The following is a 26,759-nucleotide window of genomic DNA, read 5'->3' as shown; positions in this document are numbered from 1 at the left end:
ACGCAAATGGAGTGCTAATCATACATTTGACCCAGCTGCAGTTCAGTTACAGTTTTGATTGGGATCTCAATCCAGAAAATTAAAGAAAAGTGGTGAGCCAAAAAAAAATCCACTAACTCTATTTATAAATACCCTGTCTGCATTTATTTTCTCTTAACTTTGTATAAATGATTCAAAATGTAACAGAAAAACTATACCGTGGCAAAAACGAAAAGCAACAACATCCTGAAAACAAGAGAAGGAACAGACTTCTGAACTTATTTATAACAGGAAACAGAAAATTTAGAAAGCTGCTTATCATACTTAATCTGATTTAAGAAGACATTGCTTTTGGCAAGCATTAAAAAAAGCCACAAAATAGAACAAGCTGAGATGAAGGGACAAGAGGACAAGATTTTTTTGTAAATGCATGATGTGAGGCTAGGAAACAAGCTGGTATGAAATAAGAGCTCTCAGCCACATAAAGGAGTGGACACTGAACAACCATCTTGAAATAAGTGACTTTTGAGTCAATCCCTTCTCTCTGTGTGTCTTTTTCTCTGTCCCTTTCTCTCTCTTTTCTTACTCTATCTTTGTGTCTCTGTCTTCTGTCTCTGTCTCTGTGTGTGTGTCTCTCCCTCACACACACACACACACACACACACACATTGTACTAGCACGTAGAGGAAAGGAAGAAAGTGGGAAAGTGACATTAGAAACAGATTAAAAGTGAAAATGGTAAAAGCCAAGAATTACAAATTTCTAGAAAGAAATTAGAACAGAAGAAAGAATTAAACATGAAACTGAAGAAATCTATCCAGATCTGTGATGGTTGAGAAGAAAAAGAACACTAGTAATGCACATTATACACGTTGATTACAATCCAAGGCAAAATCATTTAAAAGATGATTGGATACATACCTTGGTTAAGATCATTACATTATAATAAAAGACTCATAATTTTAGTTGTCTTTCTAGATTCTTAGCTATGAAGCAGCTTATATTAATTTAATCTCATAAAAATGTGCAACACCAGATTTCAAGGGAAGATAAAACTACTTTAGAGAAGTTTCCATTTGTTCAGCAAAATTAAGCTCCTACTCTAGGTCTAAAACAGCCTTAGATACTGAAAATACAACATCTTAAAATGGCCTCTGTGTAAAATGAAAGGTAATACATCATCATATTTCACAAAAATTTATGAAAGTATAGTATTACACATATTTATATACTAGGCTTTACTCCATAGAGTTTCTGATTTAGAAAGTCTAGAAGAGATCACCATAATTTTCATTTCCAGGAAGATATCAGGGTATAGCCAATGAGCAGATATGAAAACCACACACTGAGAACCACAGATTACACTAAAAAGGAAAACGGAGAGGGAAAACAAATGTTCCAGTGTAGTGGTATAATTACATAGTGGCTAAAACCATATCTCTGGAGATGATTTAATGGCATGGAAAAACTACTACTACCACAACAGAGTTCTACAAATCATGTTCTTTAGCTCTACAAATCAAGGTAGCCAAACAAAACAAGAAGTGGCTACTAGACTGCCAGGGAACTAAAACCCAAAAGTAATTGTCTCTATGCCATATCCTTAATATTTTTTTCATTTTCATCTTTATACTTTGCTGCATTTTCTAAATGAACAAATTACTTTTATAATGAATAAAATGAAAAGAAAAAAAATCCCTCAAAGTCTAAGTTTGAATATTGTCTCCTGGCAAAGCTTTAGCCAACTGTGCCAAAGATAAGTCTGACGTGAGCTCTGTCTTCATACTATGAACATCTTTATTCACTAGCTTCTTTATCTTTCATTAAAAGTGGACTTAGAATTGTAAAGTTTCTGAAAAGGCTTAATGTTAAAAAAAAATTAGTGGGCTGGGAAGGTGGCTCAATGGTAGAGCACTTGCCTTGCATGCATGAGGTCCTGGGTTCGATTCCTCATAAGCAAAAAGAAAAAAGCCGGAAGTGGCACTGTGGCTCAAGTGGTAGAGTGCTAGCCTTGAGCTGAGGGGCAGCCCAGGCCCAGAGTTCAGGCCCCATGACCAGACCCCCCCCCAAAAAAAAATTAGTGTTTTTTTCCTCCAGAATTTTTCTCACTTCATCATCCAAAAACCCATGTTCAACATCTATTAATATTTTATAGATTAATCAGCCCACTGAGTGAAGTAAGCCTCCTTTTATATTTATTAAATGAATTAATTAATAAATAAATTCAATGATTTAATGGCTAAAATGTTATAAAATTATTTTAACATATTTCTTAGTTGTGAAGCTAAACCAAGAGTCTCCTTCCAAAATCCACTTGAGAATTTTTTATTTATTTCTACTCCTCAAGTACTCAAATCAACAAATTGATAAAGTGCCTACGAATATAAGGCACTCTGGAAAATTGAAAGGTATTTTATTTATGTGCTGTGATCTCAACTAGCTCTTTAGCTCTTCACTTAACATTCAGTAATTTTAAGTCACTTGTGAAATTTTTTATTTTTGTTTTTAAATGTTATTGTCAAGGTTCTGTACAGAGGAGTTACAGTTACATATGTAAGGTAGTGAGTACATTTCTTGTCAAACACTGTTACCCCTCCCTCATTTTTCTCCTACTTTACCTTTCCTCCAATCACCTCCCTCAACAGTGATACTCACAAGAATTATGAAAAATTTTAAAAGACAGGTATGGGTGCAATTATTATTTAAATTTAACCAGTCATGATTTTGTTCAATATGAGTAAAAAAAATGACAAAAGGAGAATCCAAGTATCCTCTCACAGCTACATATAAACACCAGATGGAATTTCCTGAGTTTTGAAAGTTTGATGACACCATATTTCCAAACAAATATTATATGCCAAAAATAAAAACCCATCTGGAATTTTATAATTATTTTTTCTGCATATAATATTTTTCCAGCTGTACTAGGTCCATCTCATTTCATTACCACATAAAATCATGGGATGTATCATAGCCCTATATGTTTTGCAAATTTAGGAATTTTTTTAAAATATGAAAAACATTTGGAAATACTTGGTAATTTAGCAACAAAAGCAGCATAGGATGCTACTATACCTAAACATATTTCCCAGTAAACAATGAAGTGGAAACAAATGTCTCTGAAATAAGGGAAAATTACTAATGAAATTTAAATTCATTATCATTTTAATTTGAGGATTATAGAATGCTTTCATCCAAACACTTTATATGTAGCAGTTTGTTTTAGAATGTATAATAGAAATAAAGGATGTCATAATTTTGAAAGAAAAGTCTGGGAATGAGTAGAATTCAAGGTGGTCATGCTATTACATAAATTGTCCTTTTAAATATTTTAATGAGCACAATACTTCTCCTATAATCAGATGGTGAGAGTCAAATATTTAACACAGAATGACATTTCTTAAAAGAACATGATTGACTTTCTTTCATAAAAACAGAAAGCAAAAATCTAACCCAGTTAGAATTAGAGGGAAGATTACAAGACAGGAATTGGTCATGACTGTCTATTCATTGTCTTTAAATATTGGCTGATATTGTGTAAGGGAACTTGAGCAGCTGTGCCATTAACTTATGGACTACACTGGGTTTTTTTTTTTGTAGACAAAACAACTGAGCATTTGCTTTGAATAATAAAGCCCTTGATGTATCCCCTGACAGAAAAAATATTATCAGAGCTTATTTTATAGATGGGAATGGTGCCTCACAATATGCCAAGCACTGTTTTCAATGACTAGCACATTCTCGTAGCTTTCAGTTACTATAAGAAAATACTTGAGGTGATGGTACACACACACACACACACACACACACACACACACACACACACACACACACACACACACACACACACACACACATACACACACGCAGAGAGAGAGAAAAAAAATGTTTATTTTGGTTCATGGCTTTATAGGTTCCAGCCCATGGTCCATTGTTGTCTTTGCTTTGGGTCTTCAGTGAAGCAGGAGAAGTCATAGCAGAAGCACATAGGAAAAGTACTCATCTCAGAAGTGACATGTTGAATTAAAACTGCTTTGTACAACTACTTAAAGATAATTCAAAAACAAAAATAAATTAAAATAACTTAAGGAAAACCATGGTCAAATTATGAAAAAGAGATGGAAGCCAGGCAATGCATTGCACACTTACAATATAAATCTATACTCAATAGGATCTTTAGTTCAAGGTCATTTTGGTCTACACATTGAGACTCAGCCTTAAAAAAAAAAAGGAGAAAAAAAAAAAGAAACAAAGGGAGAGAGAAAGAAAGAGGGAAAGATAGAGAGAAGGAAAGAAAGATAAAAGAAGAAAGGGAGGAAGGAAGGAAGAGAAGAAGGAAGAGAGAGAGGGAAAAAGGGAGAGAGGGGGAGAAGGAGGAAAGAAGAAAGACAGAAAGATGGACAAGCACTGGGACATTTATAATCATGTAAGCATAGGAGAACAGAAGCCTGAAGACATCACCAGCCCACCTACAAGTTCACTTGGGGTTTGGATTTGAAAATGTCAAAGGACTGAAAGAAAAACCTGAAAGTTAAAAAAGAAAGGGAAAAAGCCAAAATCAAAGCCTTAATAAGGCAGTTGATTTTATGCTTTGATCTAGGAGAGTACAGGACCAGGTTTCCTGAGCTCCTGACCTTGAAGTAAGAATCAGTCATTCAGAAGGGCAGGCTTTCTAGAGGACTGACTGTCTTTCCCAGGTGAAGTCTCTCTTCTCAATTGACTTCCTTCCTATAAGTTAACTGAGAGCCCTGGAGAGAATGCTGTTGTTCTCTACATCTGAGCCAGGACTATTTCTCCTTTCAAGGGTGACTAGCACTTGGTGCTGGCGGCTTATGCCTATAATCCTAGCTACTTGGGAGCCTGAGATCTGAGGATCTTGGTTCAAAGCCAGCCGAGGGAGGTAAGTCCGTGAGACTTATTTCCAATTAACCGCCACTGTGGCTCTGTGGCACTGTGGCACTGTGGCTCAAGTGGTAGAACACTCATCTTTAGCTGAAGAGCTCAGGGACAGTGCCCAGGCTGAGAGTTCAAGACCCACAACCAACCAACAAACAAAAAAAGGTGACTAGCCAGGAGATGTATATTAATTCCTAAATGACCCAATTATTTAACTAATATTTCTTGAATATTTACTTCATTTTCAGACACTTCCACAAATGATGATCACTCTGTGATTTAGCAGTATCCTGAACTATCAGCCAGAAAATGCCACTGAACTAATTACACAAGAACTGCATATTTTAATAGAATATTTCCACTCATTTATTCAGTTAGCATTTATTGAGAGTTTACCTTCTAAAATTGGGGACCAATATAGCTTCTTGAATTTCTTTCTTTGGATTATATGTAAACATTTAACATTGGAGAACATGTCCTAGAAAATGTTTCTGAATTTATAGGTGAGCCATTTTTTTCCAATATATATCACAGGGAAGGCCAAATGTGCAGCTTCACATGGCTTATGCAGCTTATCTGTATTATAAGAAAATGTATCTTTCCAAGATCAGGTTATCTTATGTTCAAAATTAGAGCCATAAGATTTATAAAGTGTTGTGAAGATTAACTGAGATCAGCTGCCTGCACAGTTTTGCTATGTAATATCCACCCCACCATGGGTGGTACTGGAGTTTGAACCCAAAGCCTTGCAATTACTCAACAGTGCTTTCCCACTTGAGTCAGACTCTCTGCCCTTCTGGCTTTGGTAATCTTTTGAATATCTCTTCCATGTAAACCACAATCCTTCAATTTATTCTTTCTCCCACAGCTGAAAGGGTTGCACTCTCCAGAATCACCTCACTGTATCAGCTGGGATTCACACTAATGCAAGGTCAATGCTGGCCGCAATATAACGCTCTCAACCACAGGTAGATACATCAACTGTCATAAGAAATATGCCTTAAAAGTCAATGTCAGACAGGTACTGGTGGCTTGTGCCTATACTCCTAACTACTCAGGATGCAGAGATCTAAAGATCTTGGTTTGCAACCAGCTCAGGCAGAAATGTTTTTGAGACTCTTTTCTACAATTAACTAGGAAAACACCAGAAGTAGAGCTAGGGCTCAAGTAGTAGACTGCCAAAATTCAGCAAAAAGATCAAGTAAGCATGTGAGGCTCTGAGTTTGAGGCCCAGTACTAACACAAAATAAGTAAGTGAATAGATAAAGGTCAGTGTCACAGTGAGCCTTACTCCTTTGTTTCCTATAGAAGGATGTTTTAGGCAGCAGGATTTTATTTCTTGAATCCTACTTTTCTATCCTCTTCTTCCTCCTGTGGCTGGAAATCAAGCTTCTGAGACTAGTATTTGTTTCTGTTGCTCCCAGGGATCAATTATCTCAGGAGAATTCTAGGCCTCCGAATCAGCACCAGAAAAAAATAAAATACTGATATCCAAAGGAGAAAGAGAATTTGTTTTCCCCCTCACTGGAAGTTTAGAGAGAGAGAGAGAGAAAACAATAAAACGTAGCTGTGTTCCAAAGTTTTATTTATCTCGTACATGCTGTTTGTTAAATGGTACAGTGGAGGGAGAGCTTTCAGAGATTCTGGGGAATGAGTTATTAAGATGGTTTCAATGTGTCAGGAAGAAAAACATTTGTGGCTTGTGCCACTTCGTGAGATTGTGTGTGCTCGCAAACATTTCCAAGGTTGTTTTTAAGGGTAAGATTTGGAAATGTTGATTTCACTCCCCTATTCACTGCAGAGCTCTGCTTTCTCTAAGCCCAGTGACTTTGTCATCTGGGCTTCTCAACCTGTCATTCAGGAGGAGCCATCAACTCACCACTTTGTTTTTCTCTTGCTTAGCAACACTGTTCATAGTCCTTTTGTTAAGTTACATAAACTAGGCAAGGGACAGGGAGGGCTTGAGCACAGAGTTTGTTGATGGGTTAAGTATCCTGTGTTAATGACACCTTAAGGCCCTGTACTACAAATCAATCCCCACCCCTCCAAAAGAGCCAAAGCATTAACATAAAAACATTTGACAACCTTTTTTTCTTTTGTACACACGATATACATAAAGAAAAGAACCTCGTCTAATTATGAGGCCTTGTATTGGGAAATGTATCTGTTCTTTGTAACCAGAAGTACCTAAGTTCAGATCAGTTTGTATGGATGTTTGGGAAGTAGGCTTTAAAGAGAGTGCTACGAAGCTGGATGCTGGTGGCTTACAGCGGTCATCCTAGCTACTCAGGAGGCTGATAGCCGTCGATCATAATCAAAGCCAGCCCTGGGAACAAGCCCTGAGTTCAAGCCCCATGACAGAAAAAAGGAAGAGTGCTATCAAAGGAGAGTAATAAGTCACTATCAAGAAATATATATATATATATATATATATATATATGTGTGTGTGTGTGTATATATGTATATACATACATATATGTGTGTATATGTATGCATGTGTGTGTGCATGTATTTTACTGATATCAAGGAAAAAACTCAAAGGTTCATGTTTCCTTGTCTGGTGCTTTACCACTTGAACCATGCCTCCAGCCCTGGTTTTTCTAGTCATTTTGGAGATGAACTCTCATGGAATTTTCTGCCCTGACTGACTTTGAATCAAAATTTTCTGATCTCTACTTCCTGAGTTGTTGGGATTACAGGTGTGAGATGTCAGCATCTGGCATATCATAATTGACAATCATATAAATCAACAGGACAAGGGTCAGATTATGCCAGGGCACCGAAGGGCACTGTGGAGGGAGGATGAATCTAACTTGGCAGATTGTGAGCTGAGCACCTGGTCACAGGACCAGCAAGGGCAACATCTCAAAGAAACATGACAAGATTATGGAGAGAGAGCAAGAGAGCAGGAGAGCTGCATGAGCTTTGGATAAGAAATTATGACATAGTAAATAGGAAATGGTCAGACAATGTTTAGCTCCTGTTATATTTCATGGAACACTTGCCTTAACCACTCGACTTCAATGAAGTTGGTGAAAAACTTAGAGAATAAGAGAAAAAATGGAAAAGGAAAGTTTTTGCAAGCTTAATTCAATTCAGTTTTTCTATCACCTCTACAGTAATTACAAGTAAGTTTTCTTTCTTGAATGGGCCATAGGGTTTTATGTGGACGACATTTTGTAGAAAGCCCTCACAGGGCTCCATGTGTTCATTTGGCTGTTTCTGCATCCAGGCTGTTCACCCTCCTAGAGGACAGTGTGTGTCTCATTTGTCTTTTTCTCCTTCTATAGCATCTAGCTCAGAATTCTGAACAGAACCTTGCTGAGCATTAGTTCAATCAATAGCAGCGTTTTTATATTTACATCCTGCCTAGTTTCCAAAAAGGATGAACAGGAAAAGGAATTGATTTCCGGGGGTTGATAAATGAGCAGGCTGTTCTTGGCACTGGAACCCATACCCTGTCTCCAAAGTGTAAAAATTGGGGCAGAACGGGGTTTTCAAGCTATCTTCTTCACACTCATGCTTGTTTATTGATTTAATAAAATGCTGGTGACAGCTTCTCTGATCTCCACTAGGAAAAGGCTGCATTAGCCTTCTTAATGGTCCATTATTTCTCTGTAGTGAGTGCAGTGGTGGAATGGCTGTTGGCAAGCCACAGAGGTGGACAGGACAGAGTAATAGGAAGGTGACGATTATGTCCCATTATTACAGCAAGTGAAGGGAAATCGAAGGAGCAAAATGTTCTACTGCATAACTGCCACTCAGGTTGTTACCAGGAATGCTCTGTAAATCAGGCCTCATGTGCTGATCCCTTAAATCCCCTGGCTTTTCCATCCTGGGTACCCTCTTGCTTTGCAATTTTTGATTTTCTCCACTGGCCAATTACTTAGAATATTAACTTTTCAAAATATGACACAGAAGTTCACCAATTCCTTCCAATGCATAGCACTTTAAAATTGCCTATCCAAATGATTTCTGTTAGCAAAAAAAAGAAAAAGTAGCTGATCTTTATGACTCCTAGGAGATTTCTTATTTTAATCAGAAACTTTCTGAAATGGTTCAGTCTTGTGGAAATGATGTGTGAATGTCTGCCCTTAGTAGTTTTTGTGTTCAAGGGCAAATCAACTTCAGTGCTTGCTAACTTTAATTTTCTAAGGGTTATGAGACTTTAATTTGAATCTTTATCCTGTGCACATAAAATGTTCACTGGAATTTGCATAATACATTTATTGGTTACCTGCTTCCTCAAATGAACATTTCTTGTTTAAAGTGTTGTATTAGTGCAGAGCCAATTTGAACTTTGTAACTAAATCGAATGAGTTAGACCTCTGATGGACAAACATGAAGAGAAAGGGACATGAATTTGTTCGAAAAAGACTATTAAATCAAAATAACACAGCTCTGGAGTTTCAAATAGTCAAATTTAAGAAGACATAGAACTTATTTAAAATTTATAAAGATGTGTTACATGTAGAAAGGAATGCACTCTTTTTTCACTTGTCTTTTCGAATGTATTTAACACAAATGAATTAATTGGTGAATTAGAATTCACCACAGTCTGAAGAAGGGAAGGAGCTGGAGACAGGATGCCCTAGGGGCAAAGCCAGGTATATTAAATGAACTTCAATTTATCCAGACCCAACATAATTATGAAGGTAATATTTTTGCCCTTATTTTTGGTTGAATGTTCTGTGCCTAAGGACTCAATGTAATCAAATAGCAGAGCTAGGATTGGAATCCAGATCATATGATGAAATGGCTGCTCTTTTACCATACCAGTTTCTTATCAAATAGCTTAGCCTACCTAGTATGGACTTGCTTGGGAGACTGTATTTTTTCAGCATAACAGCTGTCCAGGTGGCCCCTGTGGAATGTTTGGAGAAGGAAGAGTAGAGAAATTTGAAGACCATGTAGAGTTAAATAAGATAACTTCTAAGATCTTGTTTCTCTTTGTAGTCTTATGCGAAGCACAAGCTCCATCCTGATTGATGAGTAGCTTGCTGCAGTCCTGGGTGTTTATATCTTTGGTATGCATATATATGAGTCACTGCAGACTTTGTCAAGTACAGAGTATAATTCAGTAGATCCACAGTGGACCTGACAGTTTACATTTCTACTAAACTCCCAAGTGATGCCAACTTTCTGATCTTCTGATCACAGACTGTCTCTTCTGGGTGCATTTCCCTAGTGATCCAAGTTCTACTCTCTTAGGACAATTGTACATAAACAATAGTACATTTTTGTACATAAACAACCTGACCTGGGATCCTGCAATCAGGAAGCTGCTTAGAAGGGAGAGAAAAATCTCTGCTATAGAATGTTAGCTATTTAGAGTGATTCAAAGAATTGGGACATTTATCAAGTATGTTGATTCACAAATTATAGTAAAACATTTTTGGGGAAAACATGTCTTCATTGAAAATTATTCTACTTCAAAATTGTAACTAAGGAAATCATCATATAAGAACATGACTAACAAATTCTTAGAATCTTTTTGGAAGCACAGATCTCTATGTTTTTCTAATAAGGTGTTGATATTTTCATAAACTTTCTTTGAGAGGATCCAACTTAACCAGTGAGACAGGGAAATGGGGTTCCAACCTCTTCTTTCAGGACATAAATGTTTGAAATTGATTTGACTAGTTTCTGATATATTCCATTTGTAATGCATTCTTGAAACATTATTGAATAAAACAAAGAAAATAGGAAAAACCACTTTCTAAAGTTTAGGAGGCTTTGAATGTATCTATTTTGTTAATTAAAATATATAAATATAGGAATAAATCGGTTTTACAATTAGGAAACAATGGAAAAGTCATAGTGTAGATAGAACTCAGAAATCTTTGAGACATTGTCTATTGGAGAATGAATACAACAGATTGACAGGTAAAATAGCTTTGTTTGTCTTGAGCAGAATGGTACTCATAGGTGCTAAAGAAGAAAAAAATAAAATGATAAAACTGCAAATCATCTTAACATTTGGTTAAAATACAAGAATTGCATGCAATTATTTATCTTAGCATTGTACCTTCATACCTAATTTCTTTCTAATTAGCTAGACTTCTTATAACAAAGTTATATAACTTTTAGAATTAGAAGAAAACAAATTATATTTATTTTTAGAGAAAAGATGTAACATTAAAAAGCCATTTGCAAAAGTGGTTTTTTTTGTTGTTCTGTGATTTCATTTAGAAAGAATTACACATAATTATGCTATAAGGCCCTCAGAATTTCTAACACATAGAATCGAGACCACCTAGAAGTTGATTCTAATTGCCTTTCAAAAGGGGGAAGTGATGGACAAAATTGTTGGGCAGGTCAGCAAAAACCTCAGCTTAGTGGAAGTAATCTAACATTTCAATGACTAGTATTTGTCTTAATTGTTTTTTAGCTATGAGCCTGGTAACATATTACTCTCAACTGCCCATCTGTACACTTGGCTATTTTTACATTTTAATCAAAATCAGGATTGTAATTTGTATATCAGATGAGATTGTCCAAAAAGATGTAAGAGCCACTATGCAGCATACTGATGGGGACAGTTATCGTGGACATTTATTTGGAATATTTGCAATAAAGCCTATGAACATTATTCGCAGAATATATTCAATAAACCATGGACATAATTAAAAATTGCACAAAACTATAGTTAAACAGAACCTTCCAAAGTGTTTAGAAATGAATGTGTCATAGGTTTGAGTGGATGCAGTCATGGATGGGGTTCTTTCCCATAAGCATAGTTCAGGCTACAAGACCCATAGATTGAAATATAGAGAAGTGACATGTAGGTAAATCGCATATGAAGAAGGCATACAGAAATCCAAAAAGATGCATGCCTCTTAAATGGATTACCCTGCATGTAGCACTCACTTTCTCTTCCTTTCCACATGGAGATAATTACTGCATCCCTTTGGATGGCTGCCCAATGTGATGACAAATGTCAGTCTCTGAAGATCATGCTGATGAGGAGGGGATGTTCCAAACTTGATTCTAGGCCATTTTGTGGCAGCTTTAAGTGTGGAAAATGGATTCCAGTATGTGGGACCAAGTGAGACTGTTCTCCGAAGGAGGCTCAGATTGAAGTTAGTACCTTTGTTCCACAATGGAGAAATGGTATTTAGTCATTTTAATCTATAAGGCTGGGAGAAGGATGGAGCATCTAAATAAAGATCTTAGTTAAATTTGGCTATTCGACTGTGGGCTGAGGATTGCACAGCTATGAAGTGTTCTTCCATCATAGTCACAAAGAGCAATGGAATTGTTCGGTAACCTGGAGCTTGCCCAAGCACTCATCATAGTACACCTGCTCCTCCCGCACTTTCCATGGAGGAGACAGTATCAGTAGTTCACACAGATACACAATTCAGTCGTAACTCTGAACAGTGTCTGAAAGCAAAGGAAAGCATGGCTGCATGCTTCACAGAGGCTCATCTGCTATTTGTATCAAGTCAGATTGCTCTTTCTCATCTGTACAATATAATAGAATAATGGTTAGATCCTGGCAAAAAGTGACTTTTGTTAAACTTGATAAAGCATAATGATCACACGAAGCCCCTAAATAAAGCTCCAGATCCTAATTTTTACTTTATTCAGTGTCAGGAAGCAATTTCTCTCATTTAAAAATCAATTGAACATGATGAAGAGGAAAGTGAGTTGGGGGGTTTGAATTTGTATTTAGCCTAATAAACCTTTCTGTGCAACATAAACAGAACGAGAAACTGTCCCATTTTCAAGTGGCGCACTACTAAGTACTTTACTCTCACAATTTGTCTGTTTTTGTAATTGTTGTATTCTGCCAGGAAATACTCTTTGAGACTTATTTCTTTTCCCCAGTCTATACTTTTTGCCATTTTTGCACAATAATGCATCCAGTTTGCTCCGACCTGGAGAAAATAGTTGTCATTTTAGAGCAGTAGCTCTTTCTTTAGAGTTCATTTATTTCCTTTTACAGTACCGAGCATTCTATGGTCTTTACACATGGTAAGTACCAAATAAAGTTAGGCATTGTATAGGAGAGTTATCTCGTGGTTTTTTTAAAAAGTCCTTAATTGTGGGAAAAATCCTATTCCCCAAACTAGCATCTAATCTTAGCGTTTCTAGCACAGAATGTGAGACAATGAATCTGCAGCACTAGGAGAGCAGAGCAAGGCAAGCTGCTTGTTCTATTGTGGGAATGATGACCCAGCTTACCTATCCCAATTAATGAATGCTTTGAGGCTGCAGCTCCTCGCACATGCAGTGTGTGTGCTCTATAAAATTTTGTAAAAAGTGTTGAATCTTATATTCTAACAATGTTTTAGAGCACAATTAAGTTGAGATTTTAAACGTTTTCAGGATTGTTTTTGCCTCCAAAAAAGCAGAGTTATCTCTGTATTTACATCTACTAAAAGGATTTTTGTTTTATATTTTGTTGTTTTTTCCAAAGTTTAAAGTAGACTGAACACTTGCATGACAGATCCTGTCTCACAGATGAAATGAATGAACTCACAGGAAATGCATGCAAAAGATGTTCAACAAAAGTACTGGGTTTCCTTTGGAGTTTCTAAATAAGAAGGCAGGGCTGGAGCAGTCACTGCTATCCTTGATTGCATAATTTACAAAACTGGAAAATCTAATAGCAAAGAATGATTCAGTGATCACTTAACCACTCAGAGCATCAAGTGAAATCCAACAGAAATGCTGAGACACAGAGAAGGCCCAGATCTACCCAAATGGCTGGCAGCCTGCAGGCCACTGTTCCCTTTCTTCTGCTAAGTTTCCTACTCTTGAGCCAGCCAGACACCATGCTACCTACTAGAAATGAGGAGGGGGGATTGTAGAAGCAATCCTTTAACAGATCCACCTGTTACCTTTGAGCAGAAATGAATCAGACATAATTCTTAGCCACAGCATTCACTTCTTCTGTTTAGAAATCATGTTTTACTCACAGCTGGATTGTTCTTGAAAGAAGTTGAATGTTATACCAAGCCATCTGTGTTTCAAGTGGGCTTTTAGGACAGTCATTCTGAAATGGAAGAACAAAGCAAGTGTTGTAAAATATACGCCACAGAGAACAAATCTCCCTTGGCTGGCTGAAGATCCCATGGCAGAGATTCCATGGCAGACTGAAGCAGGGGCTCAGTTTGGCATTCCTCCAATCAGAACTCCCTTCATCCTACTACGGAACAATCCCAGTGTTGGTAACTTAATATTCAGGATATTGATGTTTATTTTGTTTCATGTTGTGCAAGTACTGGGGCTTAAACTCAGGGCCTAGGAGTTTTCCTCAAGGCTACCAGTCTACTATTTGAGCCATAGCTCCCCTTCTGGCATTAAAAAAAATTCTGGTGGTTTATTGGAGATAAGGGTCTGAAAGACTTACCTGCCCTGGTTGCTGCAAACAGTGATCCTCAGATCTCAGTCACCTGAGTAGCTAGGAATTCTAGGCATGAGCCATCCAGCTGCATATTTAATTTAAATAAGGAATTTTAATAAGCCCACACCACCACCACAAATAGCAAAGAAGCAGTTAAAGATAGTAAAGAGATTAAAGTGAAATCCAAATGAATGGTCTCAAAGAGGTTTTGAACAGCAAAGGTCTTTGAAAGTTTGTTACCTACAACTACACTGAAGGGCAAAGACTCAAACCCTCTGGCAATAAATAGTCTTGTTAGTAGAATTCTCTTGCTATTTATATCTTTTTTTTTTTGCTTTGCTTTTTTTTTTCTATAATGTCATTTGGCTGGTAGTGAAATAAAAATACCCAAAGTTTAACGCACAAAGTTGAAAGTATTTCAGGAAAGTGTTGATTAGCTCTGTCAATGGGATGAGCATGTTTGGCAAATGACCTAATTATTCTAGGGCTGGGTCTTTCTCCTGTTTATCTTCCACTGATTGCAGAACTGCTGGCCATCTCTGAGTGACAAAGAGGGAAACAGGACAGGAGTGTTTAGAGAAAGCAGTGACATTTGGTTTTCATTCACTTGAACCTGCAGCCAAGCTTAATTACATAATTGCAGGACTGACAGGGTGGGCTTAAGGCCACCTGGCCATTTCCGAGGAGACACATTTGCCAGTTTTCTACAGAGACCTCAGAGTTCCTATAAAACACTGATAGCTAGGGCTGAACTAATCTCTTCCTCATACCAGATGTACGCACAGGGGTTCTTGTTTGATTGTTTATCATTAAGGAATTAAAAGCAAATTGAGCTACTTTGTTCCTCAGTGAAAGCAGCCTCATATTTCATTTGGTTTCTTCTGATTGTCACGTAGCTTCTGCTGCCACATAAAACTCAGGAATGCAAAGTTTATTTCAAGAACAAGACATTTTTACCTCTGAGCATGCATGTTAACTACTGGAAGTGAATGTGAAAGTCATACAACTCAGTGCAATAGCTCAGCTTTGTAGCTTGTCTTTTATGTGAAGTTTTGATCTGGGAGCCTTGGCTTTCCTGTTGGCTAGAGACATCAAAACAGATGTTTGGTATTGAGGAGGCACTAGCCCCCTGCTGGCACTCTGACTCTTCAGAGCAACATTTGTCCTAATGTTCAGCCCTAAAGTCCCTGATTCAGAGAAAGCCCGGGGTGTTGTCTCACACCAAACTTTTTCAGTTTGGATTAGACTTTGGCCACATATATCAGCATCTCAGTTTTATAAGGTCTTAAGTCATGTGGAGGTTGGAAGGATGAAAGGAATCTAGAGAAGAAGCTGATGTGGTACCAAAGGCAGAGTTTGGATTAGACTTTGGCCACATATATCAGCATCTCAGTTTTATAAGGTCTTAAGTCATGTGGAGGTTGGAAGGATGAAAGGAATCTAGAGAAGAAGCTGATGTGGTACCAAAGGCAGAGTTTGCATTACAGCTGTTTTGGAGGCAAGCACTGCTAACCCAGAATGTAATCACATAGTATTTATATTTTTCTTTTATCACCAAAATGTATTTGTATGGATAGACATAGTGGTGCATGCCTGTAATCTCAGCTAGGTAAGAGATGGAGAAAAAAAATATTATTATTATTATTGGAGGCCAGTTGATACATAAAGATAATGAGACCTCCATTTTGACCAATAATCTGTGTGACATAAACTGTTATTCTAATATATGAGAGATATGAAGTCCCAGGCCAGCTTGAGCAAAAAGCTGATGACACTATATGAAAAATAACTATGCCAATAAAGGGTGGGAGGGAGACAAGAGGCATGTCTCAAGTGGTAGAATGCCTGCTTAGCAAACCCTAGCAAAAGTTGCAATAGACATTTCAATCATCCATCAATATGGTGGCTTGGAAATTAACTTGACATTTTAAAACACGCTTTTGACTTCTTTTAACACGTATTTATTAAGCAAGGGCTACATATCAGGTAAGGTCTCAGCAACAGGATATACAATGGTATAACACAAGGTAGTCTACAGTGTTCTTTATTTCTTTTTCCTGGTAACCCAGACTGAAGAGGGCACTTGTGTATCTGACCTTGATCCAGTAATTATTATTACTATTGGTAGAATCTTGAGCCTTACACATACTAGATAAACACTACCATGAAGCTACATCTCCACCCTAAACAAGTACTCCATAGATTCCCTACACAGATGGTACATTAGAATGAGGTGCAGAATAACCACACATAATACATGCACATGGATACACACACACACAAACATATGCACATGCACATATGCATACACATGCACATACACATCATTCTGTCTCTAAATCACCTTCTCAGCCACAAAATTGCAAAGCAGCCAGCAAACCTTTTTCTCCTCTAACATTCTGGAGCCACCTTTCCCATGACCTGAGCACACGGGGCTCCATGTTTTCCTTGTGCTGACATCACAGTCCTCTTGAGATCCCTCTTTCCTTCCTGGTTCTCCTTGAGCCATCTTTGCAAACTCATTTTCTCATGGAACACCTAAATGCTGAAGTTGTTTAAATTCCAAAACTGGACTCTTTTTTAAAATACTGATTATAGACATTCTTGTCTGCTTTCATCTCTGCAAATTACATATTTTTGCTATCACTTTCTAATTTCTATTCCCAATTCCATCTCCTGAGCACCAACGTAATGTATCCAACTCTTTATTTTATTTTATTTTATTTGTTTCCTTCTCATCCCTTCCCCTCTTCTCCACTACCCTCCTTCCCCTGCACCAAAGTTGTAAAGTTCGTTTTTCGACATAATATCTTGTACATCTCATTGTTGCAATGGGTCCGCCTGTATCCCTATTTAAACAATTTGTTTTTTCCCTTCCCCTTCACAAAGTATACCAACACCAAATACAGTGAAAACAAGGGTTATACTGTGGGGGAAGGACATACAAAGCAACAAAGAAATCATATTATAAAACGTTAGAAACAATCTCAAGAAAAAAAAACATTTGAGTGCTTATCTTGGGGTTCATTTCACCTAACATCAACTTATCTGACCATTTCTGCTTGTCTCAGACATATACTATTTATTGCAAATAAGGGAAACCATGGGACCTATGTTTATTGCAGTATTATTTACCATAGCTAATATATGGAACCAACCCAGATGTCCCTCAGTGGATGAATGGATCAAGAAAATGTGGTGTATATATACACAATGGAATTCTATGCCTCCATCAGAAAGAATAACATTGCCCCATTTGTTAGGAAATGGAAAGACTTGGAAAAAATTATATTAAGTGAAGTAAGCCAGACCCAAAGAAACATAGTTCCCATGTATCCAACTTTTCTTGACATTTCTACTTAGAGATCTCATAGGCTTTTCTGAGCAACATACCTAATACCAGTATTTTCATTTTCCTTTCTTGATACTGGACTAGTTTCTAGTCTCCCAGTTCAGTAAATCAATATCACTTGTCCAGTGGCTTATTGCAAAAATCACATGCAACCCATTCAATCTAACTAAAGTCCTGTTTACAAAAATAGAATTCAGCTTCTCCATTTTGTGACATCCATTGCTTTGCTCTCCTTTGGATTGCTGCAAGAGCCCCCTGATTATCTCCTCATCACCTCCCCATTTCCACTCTTGCTCTCCATTTCTGTCGCAAAGATCTAGTCCTCATATGCAGATCATTTTCCGCCTCAGCTTCCTTCACAACTTCTGGTAGTGCCATGACGCAACAGTTAGATTCTATCTGATATGCTCTGGTTTTCCCTCAAGTGGGATCTTCCATTTTGCAATCATGGAGTAAATGATCTGCCTATCTGCCATGAGGCAGCCATCTCCAGCTCAATTGTAAGTTGTATAAAGGTGGAAACTGGGGCTGTATTTTCCAACACTTCATACATTTTGTTTGGCATTGTGCTTGGCATGCAAAGACCTGGGGTGCTGAATAAAAGAGTGAGCCTTTGTGTGAAAGAGAGACATGGCCCAAAACATGAGGTGAAAAGGTGTTTCTCACATCTCATTTCCAGATCTCTGCTCCAGGCTCAGCCACTCCATGAACAAATACACAGAGGAAGGAGCTGGACTGGATCCTTTCATGCAGTTGTTTTCCATGGTGTCCTTGAGTCCTAGCTTCAAATTCTGAGGAATTTTCAAGGACTCAGTCATCTGCCTGGTGGATTTCACAGGCTGTCAGAAATAGCCCACCAAATAGAACTCTCTAATAGCTCATAGTATGGTGTACTTGAAAGGGCCTTGACTGTCAATTAAGTGGTTTCTAGGGTTCAGCCCCCTTGTTTCTGCATAAGCATTATTCAGGAAGCCATTGCTACATGGCTTCTTTGTGTCACTACTTCTCAATATGTCAGCCACTCAGCACAGCACCTGGCACAGAGAGACAATGTCTCAGTCTTACTTTCTCCTTTCTTCCAAGAACTCTTCTTCCTGATTGTCCTGTTTTTTTGTTGTGTGCTTCCTGCCTTACTGTCTTTCTTTGTTGCTATTGTTTGTGTTGTTATGAAGGCTTGAACTTAGGGCCAAGCCACAGTCCTTTAGCCTTATACTCACAGCTCATACTCTGTCATTTGAGCCACACTTCAACCTTGAGCTTTTTGGTGGCTAATTGAAGGTAAGAGTCTCATGCATTTTCCTGCCTGGGATAGCTTTGAACTGTAATCCTCAGATCTCAGCTGTGTAAATAGGATAAAAAGCCATGAGCCGTAAGTGCCTGTCTCTTATTGGTTTGAGTGCATGATAATAATATGTTACCCATTTAGTCGAAAGTATGTCAAAAGGGAGGATTAGCAGTACTCACAGAACGTACTTCCTTTTGGATTAGAAACCAACTTCACAGCTTCTTTGCTCAGCGTTTTCAGAGCATTTATGGTCATTGCTGTGTAACACGTTCATTTTATGATAACACACTGGGAAGAAGAGGAAGATGATAGAACGAGAGGGGAGAAAATGAAAACATTAAAAGAAACAACTTAGTAATTGAACTCCTTTGCACTCTTCTGTTGTTATTATGGTGAAAGTAGTGCTAGAACAGGCTAGTAGTTTGCTCGATGGCTCATCTAGAATCTTCTAAATGAGATCTGTGTGAAGATGCAGAGAGAAACCTAAGAGATTCATGGGGTAAGCTTCAGAAGAGCCTGGATAAGTTGCCTTCAGACTCTTCTCTATCATTTGTATTTTAAATATTTCTGGCATCTGTTATTGCTGCTAGCAAATCCTGGACTAGCATCAGCTAGCTTAAGAACACACAGAATTCCTATCTCATTGACTCAATATTATTATTTCTTTGGACTCATGATACATACACACTTCTAGGAGCATGGGGACAGAGCAATACAAGCAACTCCTTTACCCTCTCCAATAAGAGTCAAATAAACAAAGAAACAAAATGGGTTTTTGTTTCTTATTTTTAATAGCTTCAGTATTTATCCATTTACTCACTCTTACTCATAGCTCATTAAAGACTTCAAATAGACTATTTGTGATGTCATCCTCAGGAGAAACAAAGGAGAAATGGGTGTGGTAATCAAGTGGGGCTGAGTTCAAATCCTGACATCCACAGTCTGTCCATTTCTGCAGTCTACTTGCATTAATTGACATCACAGGAGTTAATGGTGATAACTGTAATTCAAGGTCTTCTCATGCTTTAATTTGTATCTGTTTTTAGAGATTTTCTTAAATTTACATATCAACTTAAAAAAATAACTCTCCAGAATTTTGTTTCTTCAGGCTTCTGGGATATCCATCAAAACAAGAATAGGAGATTTAAACAATATATTGCCTTTCTCACCAAAGTAGTCTAAAGCAGGTAGCTGTTTTATGTGTCCAAAACACTCTCCAGGAAATAAGTTACTACTTATCTGTTTGGATATACTATGCTGTCTTCCAAAGCACTGAGACCAACTGATTTCAAAGCCTTGTGTTCAACTGGGTACCATTCATAAGAAATGAATGCAATCTGAGCATAAACCTGCCTTCATCAATATGATAGAGAGATGTATCCTGTGAGTACCAATGAAGTGTTTTGTGTTTTTGCAGGTTATGGATTTGTAGATTTTGACAGTCCTGCAGCCGCCCAGAAAGCTGTAGCCTCCCTCAAAGCAAATGGTGTGCAGGCTCAAATGGCCAAGGTAAGACTGCAAGAGATGTGTGTGTGTGTGTGTGTGTGTGTGTGTGTGTGTGTGTGTGTGTGTGTGTGTGTTATTAAAAGTCTCTCTTTTGCTGTGGACTGACTCAAATAATGGCATTTGCAACAACTTGGTTTATATAAACTGGTTAGGAAAATAAATTCCAATAGGCTTGGCTTGGAATAATTTGGCTGATTTATTTTATTATTTCTTGGTATGTATTTACTAATGTGCTCTTTCATTGGAGTATCATCATTGGTGATTAAAGACGCTTGTGAAGTGTTCTGTTTTGCCTGAGAAAGGAGGTATGTGTGTATGCATGCCAGCTAAGGACTTTCACTGAGAAACAGTTGTAGAATATTACAATTACCAGCAATTTGTCTTTGATGAACATGTGTGCTATAAATGTGCTCATTCTCATTCTCTTGTTTGGGTGAGCTGATTGATGGATGATGTAGATGTCTGATCTGAACAAAGAAATGAGTTTGCTGAAAGGTATCCTGCCTAGATCACTGGAATTTCACATTAGCCTGTATGCCTTGGGTTTTCTGTGATAAGACTACTTCTCAATATTCAAGTATTATTATATGGAATAAGTTGTCTGGAACCTTCTGAAATTATAACAAAACTTTCTCCCAGAGACAACACATAAAATAATCTACATTATATATATCTTGATTGTAGCAGAGCTCCAAAGAATCTACACAGTTGATAAAATAACATAGTCTTTGTGGACACAGAGCACTGGTGTTGACGTCCTGGTTTTGTTGTGCTACTATAATTACTAAACTGGTTGTGATGTAACCTTTGAGGAAACAGTAAAGTTTACATGGGACATTTCTCTATTGTCTTTGCAACTTCTTATGGGTGTATAGCCATTTGTCTGATCTCTAGGCATTTATATTAAAGTCATAGTCATTTGGGATTTATTTACATGCAACCCAATATTGAAAGAGTTCTTTCTAATTAAAAGTACTGGATTTAGTTTACCTCCAGGTTCTCCAAAGTTGAGGTATAATAGGTGACAGACTTGAAACCTTTGAGCAATGCATTCCATTTGAATCAAGTTCTGAGGTACAATGGCTGGGAAATCCTCTCATGGAGCTGATGAGATTGTGGAGAAGTAATGGAATTTTCAGGATGATTGCTAACATTGTCTGATAACATTTTACAATTTTCAATCTCAGAATTCTAGAGGTAGGATATTTGGTTCCTAGTGATTGCAGCTGTTTTCTGGCAACTGGGTGCAGCCTCTTGAGTCACTTCCTTTTGTGGGCTCATTGTCCTTTATGACATTTTAATTGTTATCAAGGTGATATCAATTAGAATTTGAGTTCTTTCAACTGTGTAATGATATTCTTCATCAGGCTTATGCATAGAAGCTTTGGATTTGGTCATGAGCAAAGATGGATGAAGTTAATATTTCTAATTAATTAGGAAATTACATTCATGTCTCAGTTTAAAGGTTACTTGGCAAAGAATCAATGAAGCAATTTTCTTTACCCAGAAAACAAAGGATAAAGTAGAATTCTTAGTTGTAGGCAAAGTGTACTTGGATTTGAATGGAAAACAAAAAATGATTATACAAATAATTCAGAAGTTGTTTTTAGAAGATCTTTGACCTAGTGTATTGGTAAAAGCTGAATTTTGGAAGTTTCTACATTGTGCAGTTTAGAAATGATATCATTTGCATGAATTCTATTGTTTCAAGCATATATATGTATATGATACATTGTATATACATATGCTTATGCATGTATATATACAGTAAGTTAAGTTGAGGAAACATGAAAAGAAAGTTGAGCTTGTAACTACTTAAGAGCCATTGTGAATAGAATATTTTCCTTCTAACATTCCAGTACACAGGAATCACTCTTTCTCTCTTTCTTTCTCTCTCATTACTGGGCTTTGAACTCAAGGCCTGGGTGTTATCCCTTAGATTTTCTAGGCTGAACTCTACCAGCAGAGCCATAGTTCCACTTCTACTCTTTTTACCAATTAGCTGGAGATGAGAGTCTCTGAGATGTGTCCTCATGGGCTAGCTTCAAACTATGAGTTCAGATCTCAGCCTCCTGAGTAGTTAGGATTACAAGCATGAGCCATCAGAGCCCAGCCAAAAGGACATTATTTTAAAGAGCTTCAGAAATGTGTAAATATTTATCCTGGCCAGGATTCTGGTCCTTTATCCAAACTTAAGTACACAGTAAGGTGATTCTATCTTTCATACTGAAGGTCACATTATTGCCAAAGTTGTTCAGAGATTTTATATTATCATTTGTGTGATCTGAGAAGTAAAATTGTAACTCTTTTTCTCATAAAGTTTGAACCCAAAGCCTTTGGGAAGCACGTATCTGCCTACCAGAAAACATCAATAATAAATGACTTGGTAATTTAACTACCCAGAAGCAAATATATAGCCTTCCTTTACGTAGCAATGGAACAAGCTTGACCACCTGCATTGGTGGGTTTCTCACTGAGCTATTGGATGTCCTTTGTTCTGGTGATAGCTGTTATTTATTATCAAATAAATCTGAAGTCTACAGGAGGTATGAAGCTTGTACTATATATTTTTGCTATTTAAGTATCCACTGGGCCATCTTCTGAGTCCTCATTCTTATCAGCATCCTACTATGCATGCTGTGGTATCCAATTTTAAAGACTCCAGTATTTAAAAAAAACCAAAAACCCACAAATAATCAAGATTTCTGATACCAAGCTGGAGCTAACCTGAAACTCTCCATGTGAATTATTTATTCTTTAGCTAACATCTTCCAATGTGTGCATGTGAAAACTATCTGACATGACAATCAAAAGGAATTTCATCACAGATTATTCAGGAAGTGGCTTTCACTTGACAATATCCATTGTTGCTGGGCCGAAGTGTCTCACACAAGGGGCTCATATGGCAGGCTTCCATTCTTGAGTAAAAAGCCAAGTGAGAACATGAGACCGTGAGTTCAAGCCCAGTACACACACACACACACACACACACACACACACACACACACACACACACACACACACACACACACACACACACATCATCATCATCATCATCATCATCATCATCATCATCAAAAGCCTTTAATGCAGAGTCACATTTTCATTTTTCATATGCTTGCTCACTAAGCGTCTAGCGTCTTCTAGGAAGAATAATGCTTCTTTTGAAAATGCAGATTTAGGATATTTTCCTAAAGCATGCTGAATAAGAACATTGTTTTGGAAAGAAAATAATCTTGGTTTTGAATCCTCCTTCTGGTAATACCTGGCTGTATGGCTTTGGCTATGTTATTTAAATAACTCTGAAATTCTCTAATAATGACTTAGGCTATAGGCTTATTGGAGGAAGTTTTCTTTTTTTTTTTTTTTTTTTTTGTCGGTCGTGGGGCTTGAACTCTGGGCCTGGGCGCTGTCCCTCAGCTCTTCAGCTCAAGGCTAGCGCTCTACCACTTAAGCTACAGCGCCACTTCCGGTTTTCTGGTGGTTTATTGGAGATAGGAGTCTCACGGTCTTTCCTGCCCGGGCTGGCTTTGAACTGCGATCCTCAGATCTCAGCCTCCTGAGTAGCTAGGATTACAGGCGTGAGCCACCGGCGCCCGGCTTGGAGGAAGTTTTCAAAATGCTAAAAACAAATGGCATAGTGCCCAGGTTATAGTAAGAATTTAGTAAATGATAATAACAACAAATGTCATGCGTTAAATTTGAATTTGTTTCTAGACCTTTTGTAAATCCACGTATATTTTAAATATTGTGTTATTACAAACTAAACTATTAAAATATGTTAAAGCTTCATCTGAAAATGTTTTTGTTGTTTAACTATTTGCCAGACACCATGTTGTATATTAAAGAAATAATATTGATAAAATCTGATTCTTGTTCTGAATTCAAATTTTTAAATTATTGTTTTGCTTGTGTGTGTGTGTGTGTGTGTGTGTATGTGCAGGTACCAGGGCTTGATTTTGGAGCCTGGGCCCCAAAATGTGTTTGCCAAAGCAAACTCTTCTCCACTTGAGTCATACCTCCATTTCAGCTTTTTTTTGTGATTAATTGGAGATAAGAATCTTTGGACTTTCCTGCCCCAGCTGGCTTAGAACCACAATACTTAGATCTCAACATCTTGAGTAGCTAGAATTACAGTAATGAGCCACAGTCCTGCTGCTCCGTATTCTGAATTCTTCACATTTACTCTATTTCTAATACAGCTATCATTCTTCATTGAGAATGTAAAGTATTGCTATTCTTGATCACGTCAAGGTTTATAAAAGAAAGTTATTGGTCCTGAAATATGTCAAAGAATCTAGGGAGAGAAACGTGAGGAAAGCCTAGCTAACATTAACTTTATTTAGGGGAGTTCATTGGCATCATCTTCTAAGAAGTCTCCTGAGAGGCAGGAAAGAACAAACAAACACATTGGACATTTATGGCAAGACATTCATACATTTAGTTACACAATCTTAATCCTCCTGACTATGTCATGAAGTGGACTCTTGGCCTCTCTTGTTGAGGGCACTCTTGGAGACTGACTTCTCATCTACTGTTAGAGTATCTAGAAGCTTGTTACATACTGAGCACCTGGCAAGTCTTGTGTATTTTTAACTAGCATTCTCATCAATTCCAGATTCAAGTAAACATCACATCGCTTCCTTCAGATGAAACACCTTTAGAGAAAGATTTAGCCCTTCTCATGCCCTTGAAATATGATATTGTGTAGGACTGTTATTCCAGTTCCAGAGGAGGGCTAACATCCTCATCTAATATGTAAAATAATTCAGAGCTGAGGGACTACACAAGTTCTTCAAAATTTAAGCTTAAAGTCTTTGTATAACTACTTAATGATAATTTAACATTAAAAAATAAAAATTAAAAAATTAGTAAAAATCAACTTAGCTGATGACCTCTACTTCAAATATATGTGCAAGAATATTTGAACACAGTGATGTTAAAATATCCTCTTTTTTCCCTGGGAGTGGATGGCTTACACTTGTTATTATAGCTATTCAGGAGACTGAGATCTGGCTTGAAGCCAGCCTGGGAAGAAAAGTCCAAGAGACTTTTATCTCCAATGAACCACCAAAAAAGCCAGAAGTGGAGCTGTGGCTCAAGTGTTAAAAGATTAGCATTGAGTATAAAAGCTCTAAGGACAGTGCTCAAGCAAAGAGTTCAAGCCCTAGGACAGGATGGGTTAAAACAAGAAAAGAAGTTATCTTTTCCTCTTCAGCCATGGCAGATTACTCCTTGAGTGAAAAAACCAAATAGCTTGAGGCCCTGAGTTCAAGCCACAGTACTAACACACACGCGCACACACACACACACACACACACACACACACACACACACACACACACACACACACAGAGTGCTGAAGACATAAAACGGAATCAAATTTTCACAAAGATCATACTCTAGCCGGGCGCTGGTGGCTCACGCCTGTAATCCTAGCTACTCAGGAGGCTGAGATCTGAGGATCGCGGTTCAAAGCCAGCCCGGGCAGGAGAGACCGTGAGACTCCTATCTCCAATAAACCACCAGAAAACCGGAAGTGGCGCTGTAGCTCAAGTGGTAGAGCGCTCGCCTTGAGCTGAAGAGCTGAGGGACAGCGCTCAGGCCCAGAGTTCAAGCCCCACGACCGACAAAAAAAAAAAAAAAAAACAAAGATCATACTCTACTATAGAAACACATGAAACAAGGGATAAGATTGGGATTGAAGACAATTAAAAGTAGTGGAGGTACAACAGGGATGGATGTTCAGCGGTGGAATGGAAAGCCTATGTGATGATGTGACATTTGAGTAAGTGTCAAAAAATTAATAGGAGAAAACTGTTTTTTAAGAGACAGTTATGGAGAATTCCTTTTGACAGTTGGTTATATTGTTTGTTTGTTTCAGTGAGCTAACCGGTACTTTTGATACTGGAAATGGAAGAGTTGTGCACATTACCATCACTAACCTGTGTATGTGTGTGTGTGTGTGTGTGTGTGTGTGTGTGTGTGTGTGTGTGTGTGTGTGTGTGTGTGTGTGTGTGTGTGTGTGTGTGTGTGTGTGTGTACCAATGCTGGAGCTTGTACTCAGGGCCTGGACACTGTCCCTTAACTTTATCTGCTCAACACTGACACCCTACCATTTGAGCCACAGCTCCATTTTCAGCTTTTTGCTGATTAACTGGAGGTGAGAGTCCCATAGAATTTCTGCCTGGGCTGTTCTTTGAATCTCCTTCCTGAGGCCTTAGTCTCCTGAATAGCTTGGATTATAAATGTGAGGCACTGATGCCTGCCTTTGGACCTGTATTTGTTCATTTATTTTTTTCAATGGATGTACTCTGGTTTCAGTTCATCTTATCAGTTCATTTTGGGGAAGATTCTCATACAAACCAAACTGTAATTGAGTTAGC

At 37.7% G+C, this 26,759-nt stretch overlaps 1 protein-coding gene across 1 annotated transcript in view; it reads left to right on the top strand.

Moving 5' to 3' along the window:
* LOC138811277 (RNA-binding motif, single-stranded-interacting protein 3-like) overlaps positions 1-25,084 on the top strand; it is a 770,298-nt gene extending 745,214 nt beyond the window's left edge. Inside the window, exons 6-7 of the mRNA XM_069999013.1 lie at positions 20,285-20,376; positions 24,992-25,084. Of these exons, the coding sequence (XP_069855114.1) occupies positions 20,285-20,376; positions 24,992-25,084 (185 nt within the window). The remainder of the gene's footprint in view (positions 1-20,284; positions 20,377-24,991) is intronic.
* The last annotated feature ends 1,675 nt before the right edge of the window (positions 25,085-26,759 follow it).

Source organism: Dipodomys merriami, unplaced genomic scaffold, assembly GCF_024711535.1.
Source record: "Dipodomys merriami isolate MVZ:Mamm:240054 unplaced genomic scaffold, mDipMer1.0.p SCAF_52, whole genome shotgun sequence".
Classification (NCBI taxonomy): Eukaryota; Metazoa; Chordata; class Mammalia; order Rodentia; family Heteromyidae; genus Dipodomys; species Dipodomys merriami.
Note: the sequence above shows the minus strand (reverse complement) of the source record. Positions and strands in the feature narration are given on the sequence as shown.